The sequence below is a fragment of the Lynx canadensis genome, chromosome B4, assembly GCF_007474595.2.
Source record: "Lynx canadensis isolate LIC74 chromosome B4, mLynCan4.pri.v2, whole genome shotgun sequence".
Classification (NCBI taxonomy): domain Eukaryota; kingdom Metazoa; phylum Chordata; class Mammalia; order Carnivora; family Felidae; genus Lynx; species Lynx canadensis.
In genome coordinates this window covers 55,209,267-55,226,117 of record NC_044309.1, presented here as the reverse complement: position 1 = coordinate 55,226,117, position 16,851 = coordinate 55,209,267, and the positions used below count along the sequence as shown (strand labels likewise).

Here is a 16,851-nt window from a genome sequence, read left to right as displayed (position 1 = left end):
CGAGGTAAGGCTGCACATCTCTGTGGGAATGACAAGTGAATGAGTCTGCCGCTCACTGAACCTGCTGTTCTTTTCTCTCTCTGTTTTCTCTCCTAGGAAACAGATGGAAGACTGCTGTGACCCCGCCCATCTCTTTGCTATGACTAAAATGAATTCCCCCATGGGGAAGAGCATGTGGTATGATGGGGAGTTTTTATACTCATTCACCATTGACAATTCAACTTATTCTCTCTTCCCCCAGGTTAGTATAGAGTTTGTTGCCTTTTAATATAGTTTCCTGTGTGTCTTGATATCATAGGGAAAAGATCGTTGAGTTTGCCTCACTTATCGGATCTCCTTCTTTTCAGCCCCTTTCTTCTCTTCTTCATTATAAATGTTTTTCTTTATAGCTGTCACATTTTTGGTGAAGAAATCACAAAACATTTTCATGGAAGGGCAGAAGTAGGCTATTACAGAGTAATAGTTTTCCTAGCCCTTCTGATTTGGGTCATATGAGACTGAAGAAAGCAAGCAGAGAAGGAAGCAAAGTCAGGAATTGTGGAATTCTAGTGTTTTGAGGTTGGCTGTGGAATGATCTTGAAGATTTGCAATATTGGAATGTTTTCTTAGGACTGGCATTATTCTCAGGGACTGGGGACCATATGCTCCCCAGCAGAAGGAGTCTGCTTCTTAGAGCTCTTGGATCTTAACCCTGTGGTCAGACACTGCTCTGGAGCGGAGGTGGTGGAAATGGAGAGAAGGAATTCAACCACGTTTGAAGTGGTCTAAATGAAGCCTTGTTTATGTAAGGTTTTTCTTCTTTGTTTCCTGAGCATTCCAATCAAATGCTTTACTAAAATGTATCAGTGAAAGGGAAAAATAGAGAAATCTTTATTTCTAGGGAGCCCTAGTTGGAGGAGGGTGGTGGTGGTTCTTAGGTGAAACCACCATTAGGGAGAAATCAAGAAATGAAGCTTGCCCCCCCCCCCCCAAGTCTTCAATCTATTCTTGGTTTGGCCAGATGATTATGCAGAAAGGGAATTCACCATGAGAATTGGGAAACAGGGCTGAAACTTTCATGTATCTGTATTAATAGCAAAGAGTCTTCAAAGGAGGGATCCCATAAAGCTGAGGCACAGGCTCTACCAGACCCAAAGACACACTCTCTATGAAATAGCCCATATCTGCTAGCTCATCTGTAGGTGTTTTAGTCTAACTTAATGGTTTTAGTGTCTAATGATAAGTTTTTTTTAAATGTTTTTTTAAAGTAGGAAATAGAAAGTTGAATATATTGCCATCATCCATGTGCTTTCTTTCTCTTCTTTATTTGCCCTTGGGAGTCTTCTTAGTGTCACAGGAAATGACTAAGAGTCGTAAAATGTGATATTGAATTTCTTCTCCATTTCTAACTACCTAAAGGCCTTGCTAAGTCACCCAACTCTTCTGAGACTCAGCTTTCTCATCTGTACAGTGGGAAGAGTAGTACCTATCCTAACACCTCAGAGTTGGGGTCAGGATCAGTTTAGATAATGCATGTCCATGTACTTGGAAACCACAAAGCACATGTAAACATTAGGTGTTAATGTTGTCCTGGTTCATATCATTGCATCTTCAGACTGCGAAATGAAGGATATAATTGCATTAGTCAGGGTTTAAGGCAGGGAATGGAAATCTTCCTAGGTATTTTTAGCAGAAAGATATTTCTTATTGGAAATTAGGTGCTTAAAAAAGCATCAGAAGAATGGAGAAGTGGGAGTCAAGAGGTGGGTCCTGCAATTACTTAGTTCAAGAATTTACCACCATAACTGTGGTTTAGAGATTAGAAGGTCCCAGCTGCCGCTGCCATTGCCATTAACATGGTCACAACCGTCTGTGACAGAAACAGTAAGATGGGTTCTGATTCATCTTCTCTTTCCAAATATCCCTCAAGTGCATCTAGTGGGTAAGATTAGTTTGCATCTGGAACATTAGTTGCAACAAAGTCCAGGAGAGGCAGTTTTTAAAACAATCAAGCTTCAGCCAGAAGCTAGAAGAAAGATGGAAGAGGGGTGAAGAAGCCAATCCACAGTATCCTTTATGTACAAAACCTGATATCAGCTTGCCATGAATTGAAAAAGATAAGGAAGCAATCTTCTTTAACAGCTCATCAAATAGAAAAATTTTAAAAGAAATCCAAAATAGTCTTTTTATACATGAGGGCTTTCAGTCATCCCAACTGACTTCTAACTTTGTGCTAGCAAATAGATTAGAAGAAAGGAGATGATTAAAGAAATACAAACTAGCCTCCCATCTTATCTGTCAATTGCAGCAGGAAGATAGCAGGAAATATTTGCTTTTTAAAGTGTGTGCGCATGAATTCTGTGCCTCTTTATGCTGGTTGCAAGACCAAGAAACCATCCCTGAATAATAAGGAAAAATGCTTTTTTTTTTAGGAAGCAGACGTCTTTACATCATTGTGTGTTTGCACAGTCATTACAAAGGGCTAAACTAATTCAACGAGAAGATTTTTTTTAAGTTACTGAGATTCTCAAATTACTAATTTATAGAAATCCTGGAAGATCAGTTTGCATCAATAAAAAGGATGATGTTTATCCCTGTGCCCTCACTCCATTATTATTTCTTAGTGAAATTGTTCTACTTTGTTATCAGGAAGCTAAGTTACCAGTTAATTGATAAGCTTCATTCATATTCCAGTGGGAAGAAAGTTGCGTGTGCTGGTTAAGCAGAAATGCAGCTGAGTGGGCTCAGCTCGATTTGTCAGTTGAACTAAGCATTGCTTCTTTCCCTGAATTTCAGCAAAATAATGCCAAATCACTCACTCTCTAACTCAGATGTATAATTTTATATCAATATGCTAATTTTTTAAAAAGTTTATTTATTTTAAGAGAGAACAAGCAGGGGAGGGGCAGAGAGAGAGAGAGAGAGAGAGAGAGAGAGAAAGAGGAAGAGAGAGAGTCCCAAGCAGGCTCTGTACCATCAGCGCAGAGCCCAATGCTGGGCTCAAACTCACAAACCATGAGATCATGACCTGAGGCAAAATCAAGAGTCAGACCCTTAACTGACTGAGCCACCTCTGCTCCCCTCTGCTAATTTCAATTATATATTATACTTTTCTCCTAAATGCTCATATGTGTTATCCATCATAATTGTTATTATTCCTTTGCCTACCTTTATCCACTGTTTTTTTGCTGTTGCTGTGGTTGTTGCCAAGATGCACCACAAGATCTTATGTGTGGTATGCAAAGTTAGCAGGTCCTGAATCAAGGCTGGAGGATCCAGGGAGCATCTTATTGAGATCCAGTGTGCTTTGAGACGCCATATTGAATCTTCTTGATTACAATTAGTTGTTTCTTTTTTAAAAATTTTATTTATTTATTTATTTATTTATTTATTTATTTATTTATTTATTTTGAAAGAGAGAGAGAGAGCAAGCAGGAGAGGGGCAGAGAGAGGGAGGGACAACCCAAGCAGTGTTCGCACTGTCAGTGCAGAGCCCAATGTGGGCTCGATCTCTTGAACTGTGAGATCATGACCTGAGCCAAAATCTAGAGTTGGATTCTTAACCAACTGAGACACCCAGGTGCCCCATACAATTAGTTGTTTCGTATTTGGACCTCCCACAACTTCCTGCAGTTTTATTATCAAATTCATTCAAATCCACCTCATGCTTATCTACATAACTATATATCTATATATTGCAGTTTTCTAAAAGCCCTTATCTGCTGATTTCAATACCATCTTGTGAGCTTTTGAGTAGCAAGAGTAGTTTTTTAGTTTTGGGCCCAGTGTGGTGCTTCCCACTTGATATAGATACTCATTTCCAGCTCCTCGTGTTTGCCTAGGACTCTTTGCCTTTGTCCCACCTGGGGTGATTCACTGCAGTGCCCTTGCTTGAACAATTGGAGACCAAGCAGGACATTTTGATGCAGCTATTTCCAAATGACTCTATAATTGTATTTTGGTGAAATGTTTGTTGAATATTATTAGGCTTAAAGGGCTTAATTTTAACCCTTACATAGGTTTTTCTAGAATATTCTGTGTCTTTGTGTGTGTGTGTGTGTGTGTGTGTGTGTGTGCATGTGTGTGTTTGGAGGGGACAGTGTGATGGTAAGTGTTCCCACTTTGAGAATACCCATATCCCTTGGGTCCCCATTTCCTTCCTGCTTTGCCAAACATTTTCTCTTTTAAGCATGCATGGTCCCATGTGTGTAAATATTGCCTAAATAAATACTATTTTGACCCAAAACATATTTATGCCCAGAAAAAAGCATAAATTTCCTTGGAAATGAGCAAAGGAGCAGCAGGAATGTTAGAAACCACAACTGTGCAGTTATAATCTGAAAAATATTTCCTTTTGATATAATAAAAACATGGTCAGCTCACCATTCTCTTATATCGTGCTGAATAGTCATGTGATATAAATCACAAACCAGACTGGCCATTTTTTCTTAGAATATCCACCCAAGGCCATTTGTAAAGAATCACAAAGCATCATTAATACACCCCAGACAGACACTCATTTCCAGCTCTTCGGGTTGCCATAAGCTCTCTGACATGTTCCATTCAGCCTGGACCCACATTGCCCTTGGCCCGTGGGAAACTCAGCAGGACATTCTGAAGTAGTTTTGTCCAAATGGCTTTGTATTTGTTAAAATGAAAATACACATTTCCCCCCTCTTCACAGTAATGTGCTTAATAGAATCATCTAAGTTCCTGGATATCCCTGACTCTCACAGTAATATTTTTTCCTCCTAATGAAATTTGGATTATACTGTATAATCTACAGCATTTGGTAACTTGATTTTTCTACTTATCAATATTATTGTGATAATTTTCCAAACACATACCTTTTTGACTGGAAGGAAACTAAGGAGACTAATGTTTGGTGGGCATAGATCTTTGCCAAGTCTGTGTTGGGTTCCTGTTGTCAGGCTTACATTTGGCTCCTTTATAACAGAAATCTGACACAGAGGCTTAATTGAATAGGTGTTCATTTATCTCCAAAAATAAGGAATTAGCAGATGAGTAGTTGAAGGCCAAGTGATGGCTGTCCGATGCCATTGAGCTCCCAGGCTCCTATCTTGATGCTTGAACATCCTTAGCTGATAGCCAAGGGACCTTCCAGTTTTGGTCCAGGATCCCAGTAGGAAGAAGGAGGAAAGAGAAGAGGAAATATGGACATACCCTGCTGATGTGTCAGTGGTCAGGATTAAATCATGTGGGCATGTCTAGTTGCAAGAGAGGCTGCTGGGAATTCAGTATTTCAGCTCTAGGCAAATGCACTACATGTGCTGACCTATCCTGTCTCATGTTATCTCATGCTATCCTAATAGAAGCTCTGTATGGATGTTATTATTATCTGCATTTCATGGGTGAAACAGACTGAAAAGGGTTAATAAACTTACTGAAGTTTCCAGACCTGGTAGGTGGAAAAACCAGGATCTGGAACCTGGCCTATATGATCTCAAACCTTTCATCATTTATTATCTTGCTTGTTTGTTTTTATTTTCTCAAAAAGACATCGGTTCTAGTGAATTAGTTGTTCATTTTTATCACCCAGCCACCTTGAAACCATTTAATGGTTTTTCACTTCTGTTGTATGAACACTCTTAGAGGAAATGGAGAAATTTCTTTTGCGGGTATTTGAGAGAAGAAAATAGAGTGTAGATATGCAGACTGCGAGGTCCTATACGGTACTCTAGCTTCCCTCTGAAACTAGTTTCCACTCTAGAACTGTAGTTTCCTTTTGACTTTGAGCTCCCTAGTGCTCTACAAAGAAAGGAGAAATAAGATCAGTTTCATTATTTTTATTTCTATGAAGTGGTTACCTGGACTCAACTCCAACATGTGTATGTGGAGGCTTCCCACATTACCAGGCAATTCTCAGACACCAGCTGGGTGTCTTCCAATTTGGATCAATGTCTGCCCAGACATAACATCACGTTCCACAGACAAAGGTCTCAGTCCCACAAGACCAGCCTGTCCTTCAGACCCCAATTTCCAAGTCCAAATTGTTACCTGTGCTTCTGACTGAATGGCTACAAATCACACTTTCCAACGACCCCCTCCCTGAGTTTGATTAATTTGCCAGAACAGCTCACAGAACTCAGAAAATCAGTTTACTCACTAGATTACCTGTTTACTACAAAGGATATTAAAGGGTACGAATCAACTAACTGCCATATGAAGAGATACATAGGGTGATGTCTCCAACAAGGGAGCTTCTGTTCTTGTGACACTTGGGGCCTTGCCTGGTGGCAGGTGGAGGAGTTCTAGTTCATCAACCAGAAGCTCTCTGAACCCCATCCTTTTGGGGTTTAGTAGAGGCTTCATTACATAGACATGATTGATGAAATGATTGACCATTGGTGACTGATCCAACCTCTAGCCTCTCTCCCTTCCCCAGAAATCTGGGCGTGGGTCTGAAAGTTCCAGTCCTCTATTCATGGTTGGTTCTCTGGCAGCCATCCCTCATCCTTAGGTGCTTTCTAAAAGTCACCTCATTCACATAAACACAGTTGTGGTGGAAAGGGGCTTGTTATGAATAACAAGCAATCCATTCATCTTTATGGCTCTGAAAGGATTTCGGGAACTGAGGGCAAGAGACCAAATATTAGGGTAACAGGTGCTGCCAATGCTCTTACCACTCAGGAGACTCCAAACTTTTTGGGAACTGTGAGTTAGGACCTGTAGATGAAGAAATATGTATGAGAAATATTTTTGGTCATCTGAATGATGAAATATATATATTTCTCATAAATCACAATATTGCATCTGTAATAGAGAAATCCAGGTTCTCAAAGGGAAGCAAGTTATTCCTTGAACAATCCTGCTTTATTACAGGAATCCAGAACTTGATCCCACTACCACTAAATAGTTCAGATCATTTATTCTGTTGCTCCTGGCCGAGTGCCAGCATTACAGAACTGTGTAAGGGAATGGAATTCAAAGATCTGGGTTCTAGACCTGGCTTTTATATGATATTTATGATTCCAGACAAGTCATGTAACTGTTGCCAGCCTCCATTTTATTCAGTTCAAGACTAATAATAATACCTGGTCTTCATACATCAGTGTGATTACGAAAAGGTTAAAATGAGATTATGGCTGTAAAAGTGCTTTGTAATGAGGGCTCTCTGCAAACATATGATAATGTTACTGTTACTATCTGCTACAGCATTTATGGCATGCAAGCATTTCTTTGGCATTTTGGTAATACTGGAAACCAATGGAAGGAAAAAACACAACTAGAAAAGGAGTCGAGTTAATTTTCCAGTCTGGTGAGTAGTTAGAAGAGATAAATCTGTTGCATTGGGGATTTAGAGATATACAAAGTAGTAATGGAGATTGCTACAGACTCTACCTGTTGTACATCTGCATCATTATATTTGGATACTAATTATGATAAGCAGTGTGAGATAAATGATTACTTTTTAGTGAGTTAAGGTTGGATGTCTAAACAATGGGTTCATATCCAGTGTTCCTCCAATTGCTCTGTAATTGAGGAGATAAGGAGAGTGAAGAGTCACGGGACTTCCGAGTAGCTCTTACCTTTGTAGGGAAGGAAAGCAAATGATTAGAAGTGAGGTCATGGAGTTGCCCCACAGCGTAGCTTGAAGGTAAACTCTAAGTTTCCTTGTTTTTCAAATGTAGAAATAATTACAAATTTAGACCTTTATTCAATGACAATTCACAGGCTGTCTATGGTTGAGAACAAAATGAAAATTAAATGTAAGGAATGGTCTATGGTGCCAGGGTGCAGGCCTTTCTAAAATATTTGCCAGTGTGCACAGTTTAGCACAGTGACTGATTATGGCTCAGTCTTCTAGCTTCCTGGGAACAACTGAAAAGGATGCATGACACCAATTACCACTGAGTCAAATCTCATTCAGTAGGTCTGATGGGAGTGATAACTTTTTTCAGGAGGTGTTAATATTCCCTATAACATTTTCTTCTTAGGTTTGGTGACGTGACAGAGTGTTTTCCTGCAGAAAAAGCTTGTATATCCTTTTTTATTCCAGTTGGTTTCTTCATCTTGGTCCTTCTTATAGGCAAAGGTCCAGTTGTAGAAGGGAATTTCCATCCTATTTTGGTTTAGTTCTGAGCATCTGCATACCAGTAGGCCTCTGTTTCATTTCTACTATTGATATGTTTATTTGTACTTCTTAATTATATTTAAGTCATCTCTTAAATGCATAAAGATACATTTGATTAACTTATCGAGAGGTATTATATCAACACTGACCTTCTCTGGCTTAATTAATTTGGTCAGGGAATGACAAGACACCAGTGAGTACAGAGAACATTTTCTTAATGTTTGTATCTGTTCAGTTCGCTCTCTCTTTTGGTAATTGGCCTGTAATTTTCACATGGGAGATAGCACAATATTGTCATCATCCCTCATGGCCTGACTAATAATATTCTGTGATCTGCATGGTTCTGGACTTCTGGGTAGACTTGCTAACCAGGATGGGAGAAGAGGCGGGGGTGAGGATAGCAATGGACTTGAAGTTCCCACCTTCTAGGCTGGAGGTTTTGGTAACTGGCAGCTTCTAAGAGGTAATCGCCAGAAGAAGGCAGGACCCACCCTTCTAGAGGCTTTGGAATAGATCACTTAGTCAAGGCAGCCACTCAAGGGAATAAGCTGGGGATCCCCAGCATTGGGGTCAAAATTAGGGACTATTCTTTGAGAACAGGCTGAAACATGGTTCTGGGACTGCACATGAGCTGGGCCCTGATAATCTGGAAAGGCAACCTGAGGCAGTGTTTTGAAAATAAGACAGAAGCCAAGTTCCCAGAGCCACACCTCAAAGTCTAGGTTTGAAGACCACAAGCATAACTTGATGGAGATTTCCACAGCTGTGTCTGACCACTTTGCCAAACCATTCCCCTAATGGCCAGGATTGACCCGCATTTCCCTGGGCTCAGGCTAAATCTACAGATTTGCTGTTTTCTGATTTTCTGTCTGTTTTCAGACAGAAACATTAAGTTGTCTCCCATGCTTAGCTCTTTGGAAACTGCAGAGTGGAGGGAGCAGAAGCTAAGTGAAGGAGAGAATCTGGGCAGATTGTCAATTAAGACATTATGTCCGCAGCTTGTTAGAAAAATAGGTGGGCAGATAAGTGTGGTGGAGACATGTAGTAGGTGAGATGGGGTGTGGCTCACTTCTGCTTTCTGTAAAGGAAACAGTGTGCTTTTGGGGGATAACCAACATTTTATATCTGAAAACTATTACGTCTAGGACTTTTCCCCCTAAATATTTTTTTCTATCTACCCAGCTTTGGGAGTTTTAGCTCTTTGCTAAGGAAAAAAGAAAAGGTGCTGAGAAAAAGCCAATTGCAAATCAAATATATTTAAAAATCCTTTTTTTTTAAAAGTTTTTATTTATTTATTTTGTGAGAAACAGAGACAGTGTGAGTGGGGCAGAGAGAGAGAGAGAGGAGAGAGAGAGGGAGAGAATCCTAGGCCGATGCCACACTGTCAGTGCAGAGCCTGATGTGGGGTTCAAACTCATGAAACCATGAGATCATGACCTGAGCAGAAACCAAGAGTTGGACACTTATCCCACTGAGCCACCCAGGCACCCCTAAAAATCTTTTTGTCTGAGGTGTTTTGCTACTACTAAAGCACTGGCTAACAGTTTCTTATAAAATATACATAATCTAATTATTTTGCTTAAATTTTTCTTTCCCTAGGGTTCAGTCTAATCCGATTTTATATACATTTTGCATCTAATCACCTGTTAAAATGATAGCCTATTCACAAAGTATTGGAATTCTGAAATCATAATTTAAATTTACCAATTGTTTCTTTTTGTTATAGCCCGACTTAAACTTTGAGGGCAACACACAAGGTCAATAGGAGCTGAAATAACTACAGTTGTCAGGAACTTCCAGATACCTGAAATGAGGATTGTTGGAGGGTTTCTTCAAATACAAAGGCCTGTGATATTAAGGGACCCAGGAAAAAATATAGTACTTCTGTATGACCCATTAAATGTAGAACAAATCAGGAATCTATAAAATAAAGTCAGAGTTGAAATTTAATGTAAAATAAGGCTTTGATGCATCAGAAATTTCCTTTCACATTGGACTTACCACCTTCATGAAAATGGAGACCAGCAAAACTATGCTTTCCTAAAATTTTGATAATTCTCTATAAAATAAATTTTCAACCATTCCTTCAGGTATTTATTGAGCAACTACTGCTGGGTGCTAAGGGCTGTGCTAGTTCCTGGGGAAATAATGGTAAAATGGAGTAAAAACAGACTCAATTCCTTCTCCCACTGGGTATTAGCTTCAGTGGCCTAGAGTGTCCCTACCTGTCACATGGTCAGAATCCAACTCCAGCCCTCCCCATCCTGCTTTTTTTCTCTATTGTCTGTCCCAGATAATGACACTATAACCCACTCAGTCACTTAAGCTGGACACCTGGGGCTTAAGTTTGAATCTATCCTCTAAACCACTATTCAGATCCAATTTTATTTTATAAATATTTCTTGAATTTTCTCCTTTTCTTATCTCTCTACCACCATGTTTGAGGTTTATCAACATTATATGGACTAATTCAAGAACTCTCTAATAGTTTCACTGTTACGAACTTGCCTCACTGCAACATCCTTCACCCTACTGCCAACACTGTGGTTATAAAATGTAAGTCTGTTTACCTCTGTTGTGTCACTCCTCACTGTCCACCATGGATGCAAGAGCACGTGGCCAAACAACACGCTCCCCAAACCTGCCGGAACAGTCTTTACTGGAGAAAACTCATGGAGAAGGTGAAGTAGCAGCTAGCAGATACTCTGTTGCCTTTTTATGATTAGAAATGATGAAATTCTAGGTGTTCTAGACTCCAGGAAAGGGAACCTGAAACAGGGTTGGGCTTTTTAGTTGTCCAATTAGGAATGGATGCACTAACCCCTCCACTGGTGTAATTCAAAGACTGGTGTGATACAATAGTACTGAGATATGGTGGAACCTTGGCTTTCACCTGATTTATCAGCTCAGTGTCCATGGGTAATGAATGGAAAGCTGTCTGGAGCCATGACTGGCAGTATGGGAACAAACCTTGCAGATGCAGCTTGACCAGAAGAGGATGTATCAATCAGCTCATGGTTGGACAAGATCTATCCTCTTTCCTGGCATGATAGGAATGCTGAGATCCTGGCCTTGCTGTTGGCCAGGATTGTGGGACTTCAGCACCGGGCCACTGCTGGTTTCCATAGAATTTTACTGGAGGACACTTCCTTTTCTGGACTGTAGCCAATCAGTCTTGGGCAAGTTAACCCTTCTTGTTTAGCACATATAGCACGAAGTTCAAACTTTGTAGGATGGCACATAGGACCTTCACGATCTGAACTCTCAGAGAATGTAAGATAATTTAAATTTATTAATTGCCACCACCTTCTTTCTCCTGCTCCTCATTACTTTATACTCTGTAATTACCAAGTGACTTACATTTCCCAGAACAAGTTGTGATTTTTCAATTCCTTTTCACATTTGCAAATGCTGTTTTCCCCTTGCAGAATGCCCCTCCTGTCCTTGTCTATCTGATGAATTCTTATTTATCTTCTAAGATCCAGCTAAAGCATCTTAATGTACATAAAACCTTCCAAGTTCTCTCTCCTAAATCTCTCATGCCTTGCCATGTTGATTAAAAATCTGTTCTTTTTAACCCCCATAATTTGTATATATCTCTGTGACTGTACTACCAAATAACAATTATTTGTTCACATTCTTTCTGCTCAGCCGACTGTGAGCCCCTTGAGGACAGAACCTTGACAGTGCCTGGCACATAGCATAGCAGGTGGTAAACGAAAACGTGCTGAATGAACAATAGAATGGATGGCTAATCTTTCAAAACTTTTTCTACCACACGCATCAGTCTATTTCTTTGGGAGGGAGGTGCTCCTGGCCAAAATGACCCAGGACCAGTTGCTCACAGGCAACAGCATTAGAAGAGGGGGAGGGTCTGGTATTAATAGTAATGCAGGGTGTTGGATGGCGTGTCAAAATGACAGTTCTGTTGGTGCTCAGAACTTCATCCTAATCTTGATATGACAAGTTCATACACTTTTATTTTTTATTTATTTATTTATTTTTTAATTTTTTTTTCAACGTTTATTTATTTTTGGGACAGAGAGAGACAGAGCATGAACGGGGGAGGGGCAGAGAGAGAGGGAGACACAGAATCGGAAACAGGCTCCAGGCTCTGAGCCATCAGCCCAGAGCCTGACGCGGGGCTCGAACTCCCGGACCGCGAGATCGTGACCTGGCTGAAGTCGGACGCTTAACCGACTGCGCCACCCAGGCGCCCCTAAGTTCATACAGTTTTAAAGTTAAGCTACAGCTTTGGTGTTAGATATGTAGTTACTTTGTTTTTGTTTTGTTATTCTTATACACTGTAAAAACATATATATTTTTTATTATTTATTTTTATGATGAGGGTTTGTCTCTATCATCTATCTATCTATCTATCTATCTATCTATCTATCTATCATCTATCTATCTATTTTGAGAAAGAGAACACCAGCAGGGTAGGGGCAGAAAGAGAGGGAGAGAGAATTCCAAACAGGCCCCACACTGTCAACACAGAGCCTGCCTGACGCAGGGCTTGAACTCACAAACAGTGAGATCATGACCTAAGCTGAGATTGAGATCAAGAGTCAGACACTTAACTGACTGAGCCACCCAGGCGCCCCTATTTTATCTATCTATCTATCTATCTATCTATCTATCTATCTAGGTGGTTTCAAGTTTTTATTTAAATTCCAGTTAGTTAACATATAGTGTAATATTGGTTTCAGGAGTAGAGTTTACTGATTCATTAGTTATCATATAATGCCTAGTGCTCATCACAAGTGCTCTCCTTAATAGTCATCACCTATTTCAGCCATCCCCCACCCACCTCCCCTCCGTCAATCCTCAGTTTGTTCTCTATAGTTAAGAGTCTGTTTTATGGCTTTCCCCCCTTTATGTTCATCTGTTTTATTTCTTAAATTCCACATATGAGTGAAATCATTTGGTATTTGTCTTCCTCTGACTGACTTATTTTACTTAGAATAATACTCTAGCTCAATCCACATCATTGCAAATGGCAAGATTTCTTTTTTTATGGCTAATATTTCATTATATAAATATACCACATTTTCTTTATCCATTCATCAGTTGATAGACATTTGGGCTCTTTTCCATAATTTGGCTACTGTTGATAATGCTGCTATAAACACTGGGGTGCATGTATCCCTTCGAATTAGTATTTTTGTATCCTTTGGGTACATATCTAGTAGTGTAATTGCTGGATCATTGGGAAAACATATATTATTAAGAAATTGTTATTGAATAAAGCTGAAGGACATTTTGAAGTTTGTGAAGATCATTTCTTTCTCTTTCTTGTATCTATTGTTATTTTCCCCCATTGCCTCTACCATCCTATTTTAGGTGACAATGACCTCTTATAATTTTGCAATAGACTCTTATTGGTCTTCTTGTATCTAATCTGGCTTCCTCTCCAGTCCATTTCTACACTGTAGCCTTTGCATTTTAAAATACAAATCAGATAATGCCATCACTTTGCTCAAAACCCTTGATTAGCTTCCCATTGATTTCAGAATGAGACTATCTCCTCAAGGCCCACGAGGCTCTTCCTGATCTGGTCCCTGCCTACAGCCCCAGCATGCAATTCCACAGTGTTCCCTGTCACTCTTTACACTTTGTCTTGATTCAGCTCCTTATAAACACTAGACTCTTTCTCTAGAGCTTCTCAACACACTGTCTCTTTTTTCTGGGAGATGCTTGTCTCCTTCTACCTGGTTCACTTATGTTAATCCCTTAGATCTCTTTGAGTATAATTTTCTCAGAGGGACCTTCCTCCTAAGCACCAGATACCTCTCATTTGCAACTTTATATTCAGTTTAAGTATTTGATTCAAGGTTCTCTCTTTCTTTCTCTCTCTCACTAGCTGGGAAGCTCCCCAAGAACAGTGTTTAATTTGGGGGGATAGGGAGCTGTCAGATTTCAATTATTAACCTAATACCTGGGGCATAATGGAGATTGTAAATTTTAGTGGAATGAATGAATGAATTATTGAATGGGCTGATTGGTTTTGCTATATAAAATCCCTAGCTGTAATTCTGATAGATGTTTTGGTGTAAGTATAGAGGCTTGGAGTGCATTATCGGAGAGTGGAGTGGAAAATCCCACGTTGTAAGCAATCTGCTCTGGGAAACCTTAGAATAACTGTCTTAGACTGGACCTTAAGAGAAGACTGTGGAGATGGTCCAACAGGGTTACAGTGAGCCCCTTTTATTACTGCAGTTGTTTTGCCCTTGTGTAGTTATTTATCAATGCAGGGTCCCAGGTATGAGACACCACAGTGGAGAAATTGCTGCTTTTTCTGGAGATTTAAAATCACTATCAGAGATTTCAACTTGGCCAGTCTCTGCCCTGTCTAGTTGGAACTAAATGGTGGAAGCAGTGATGGAGCTGAGAGCTGGGGTGACTTCTGGGTCTCCTCCCTGTCATGAGTTGGCACCCCCAGACTCCAGGCCCTGTATTGAAGCCATGGGGCTCTCTGTATTCCTCAGTCTTTTACCCATCAGATATCCCTGCACTAATTTCCCCACAAAATGAATGTGTGGGATGTGTATTTTGAAATCATGGCTATTATAATACCACCATCTTTTAAATTAACATACTGCTTCCCTGCTTGTTTTTAAGTTATCTTGGCTCAGCTACCAAAGGAAAACATTTTTTAGTTTTTGTAGCACTATGGGAGCCAATAGGTTTAGGAAACAAGCCAATTAATATGGCTTCCAAACAACCTCTTGCCAGAGGCAGTAATAGTTTTTTAACCTCTTAGAAATCTAAAGAGGAAAAAAATTTCAGACAGATTATAGTCGCTAGATTACTATGCAGTGTAGGCAGTTGGAACAATCATCCTTTGACTTAAAAACTCCGTGACTTTTCTGGAAATTAGTAAAGGATATAAATTAATTCTCTAAGACTTCTTTTTTTCACATCATAATCACATTTCGTGGAAATGGCCTTGTAATAACAGAAGTAGTGAAATGCTGTGCAATATTCAGAAGGAAGAATGGAACAGGTCAAAAATTAAAAGTAAATGACAATCATAAATTATTTATTTATTTATTTATTTATTTATTTATTTAAAAAAAAAAGAGAGCACAAACAGGGGAGGGGCAGAGGGAGAGGGAGAGAGAGAATCTTAAGCAGTCTCCATGCCCAATGCAGAGCCTAACATGGGGCTCGATCTCACAACTATAAGATTGTGACCTGAGTCAAAATCAAGAGTCTGATGCTTAACCAACTGACTCACCCTGGAGCACAGACAATCATTACATTCTTAAGACATTTTGTAACTTTATTGCTGACCATTTCCATAATGGACAAGTAAAGGCAAGGAAAGAATTAGAAGATTAAAATGATTTATGTTTAGGGAAATAAATAGTGGTAAGGATTTTTAAGATGTGAGATGCATGAAGTAAGGGCTGGGAAATTTTGTTGGAAAAAGGCAAACTATTAACATATTAATAAAAATAATTGTAATAAAGTGTCATAGATAGTGTCATGTCCTTAAAAAAAGTGTCTGAAGAAAACACAAATTTTGTGTTTTAAGTTGTGTTGAATCATGGGAATCTCGGTGAATCACGTTTCCATACGATTGAGAGCAGCTGTGAGTGGAACGGTGGAGGTGGGTATATAGTGAATGGGGGCAGGATGGGCAGATGTGGGAAGAGGGAACTGGAAAAATAACAGAAAACAAGGAAGAGAGTAAAGCAATCTGGTTATTGGAGTTTTCATGCTTTAAAGTATACTGATTAGCTATGTCAGTAGCTAATATTTACTGAATGATTTCTAAATGCCGGGCTTGACATTTTTTATAATTATCCCTTATTTAATTCTCTTAATACCTCCATGGAGGTAGTTTCTTGTATTTACCCTCATTATAATGAAGAGAAATCTGAGGCTAAAAGAGGTTCAGTAACCATCTTAAGGTCACCTGGTTAGTAAGTGGCAGAATCTCTGACTATATAATTTGTATGCTTCACTGATATGTCCTCCATGACTTGAGAGCTCTTTCCACGACCTGGGCACTTAGAGGATGACTGACAAATGATTTGATGTATTATGTTATGTGTATAAATATGGAGTCTATATTGTTATTGTTCCATCTACAAAGTGCTTGAGAAGTGTTGAGGATTAAATTGGCCAACCCCGAGCTTTCTATTGCCAGTTCCTCATTGGGGCTTGGCGTTACACTTAGTACACTTGAAAGGAAATCATTCTAGCCTCCAAAATCACCCTGTGAATGTACATTTTTTTTCTCACTGCGTCAATTATGGGATATGTGAGCCAAATGGTCCATCAAAGCTACTGCCGTCAGAACAATGAAAGCTTCGTTTACTTGAGAATCCTACTGGTAAGTGCAAAAGAGAAAAAAGAAATCTATATATCTATGGGAAATGTAGACATCATGGACTTGTGTCCATGTGAAAGGCTACCAAAATTCCAAGAGAGACAGGGTGGCTGCAAAGAATGGATGCAAATGAATATGGCCAAATAAATAGAAAAAAAAGATATTTTAAAAATTTTAATTAGGTTTTTAATTTTAATTCCAGTATAGGTAACATACAGTGTTATATTGGTCTCAGATATGCAACAATTCTTACTCAGTGCTCATCAAGCTAAGAGTACTGTTAACCCTCTTCACCTATTTTACCCCTCCCCCCAACCCACCTGCTCTCTGGTAACTCTATAATTAAGTCTGTTTTCTGTTCTTTTTTTTTTCCTTTTTTTTGGTTTGTTTCTTAAATTCCACATATCAGTGAAATCATATGGTATTTGTGGGGTTT

The 16,851-nt window shown here is 39.4% G+C and overlaps 1 protein-coding gene across 1 annotated transcript in view; it reads left to right on the top strand.

The window, feature by feature from the left end:
- Window positions 1–16,851, top strand: part of ST8SIA1 (ST8 alpha-N-acetyl-neuraminide alpha-2,8-sialyltransferase 1) — a 154,573-nt gene that overhangs the window by 55,960 nt on the left and 81,762 nt on the right. Inside the window, exon 2 of the mRNA XM_030322087.1 lies at window positions 97–241. Coding sequence (XP_030177947.1) covers window positions 97–241 — 145 coding nt within the window. The remainder of the gene's footprint in view (window positions 1–96; window positions 242–16,851) is intronic.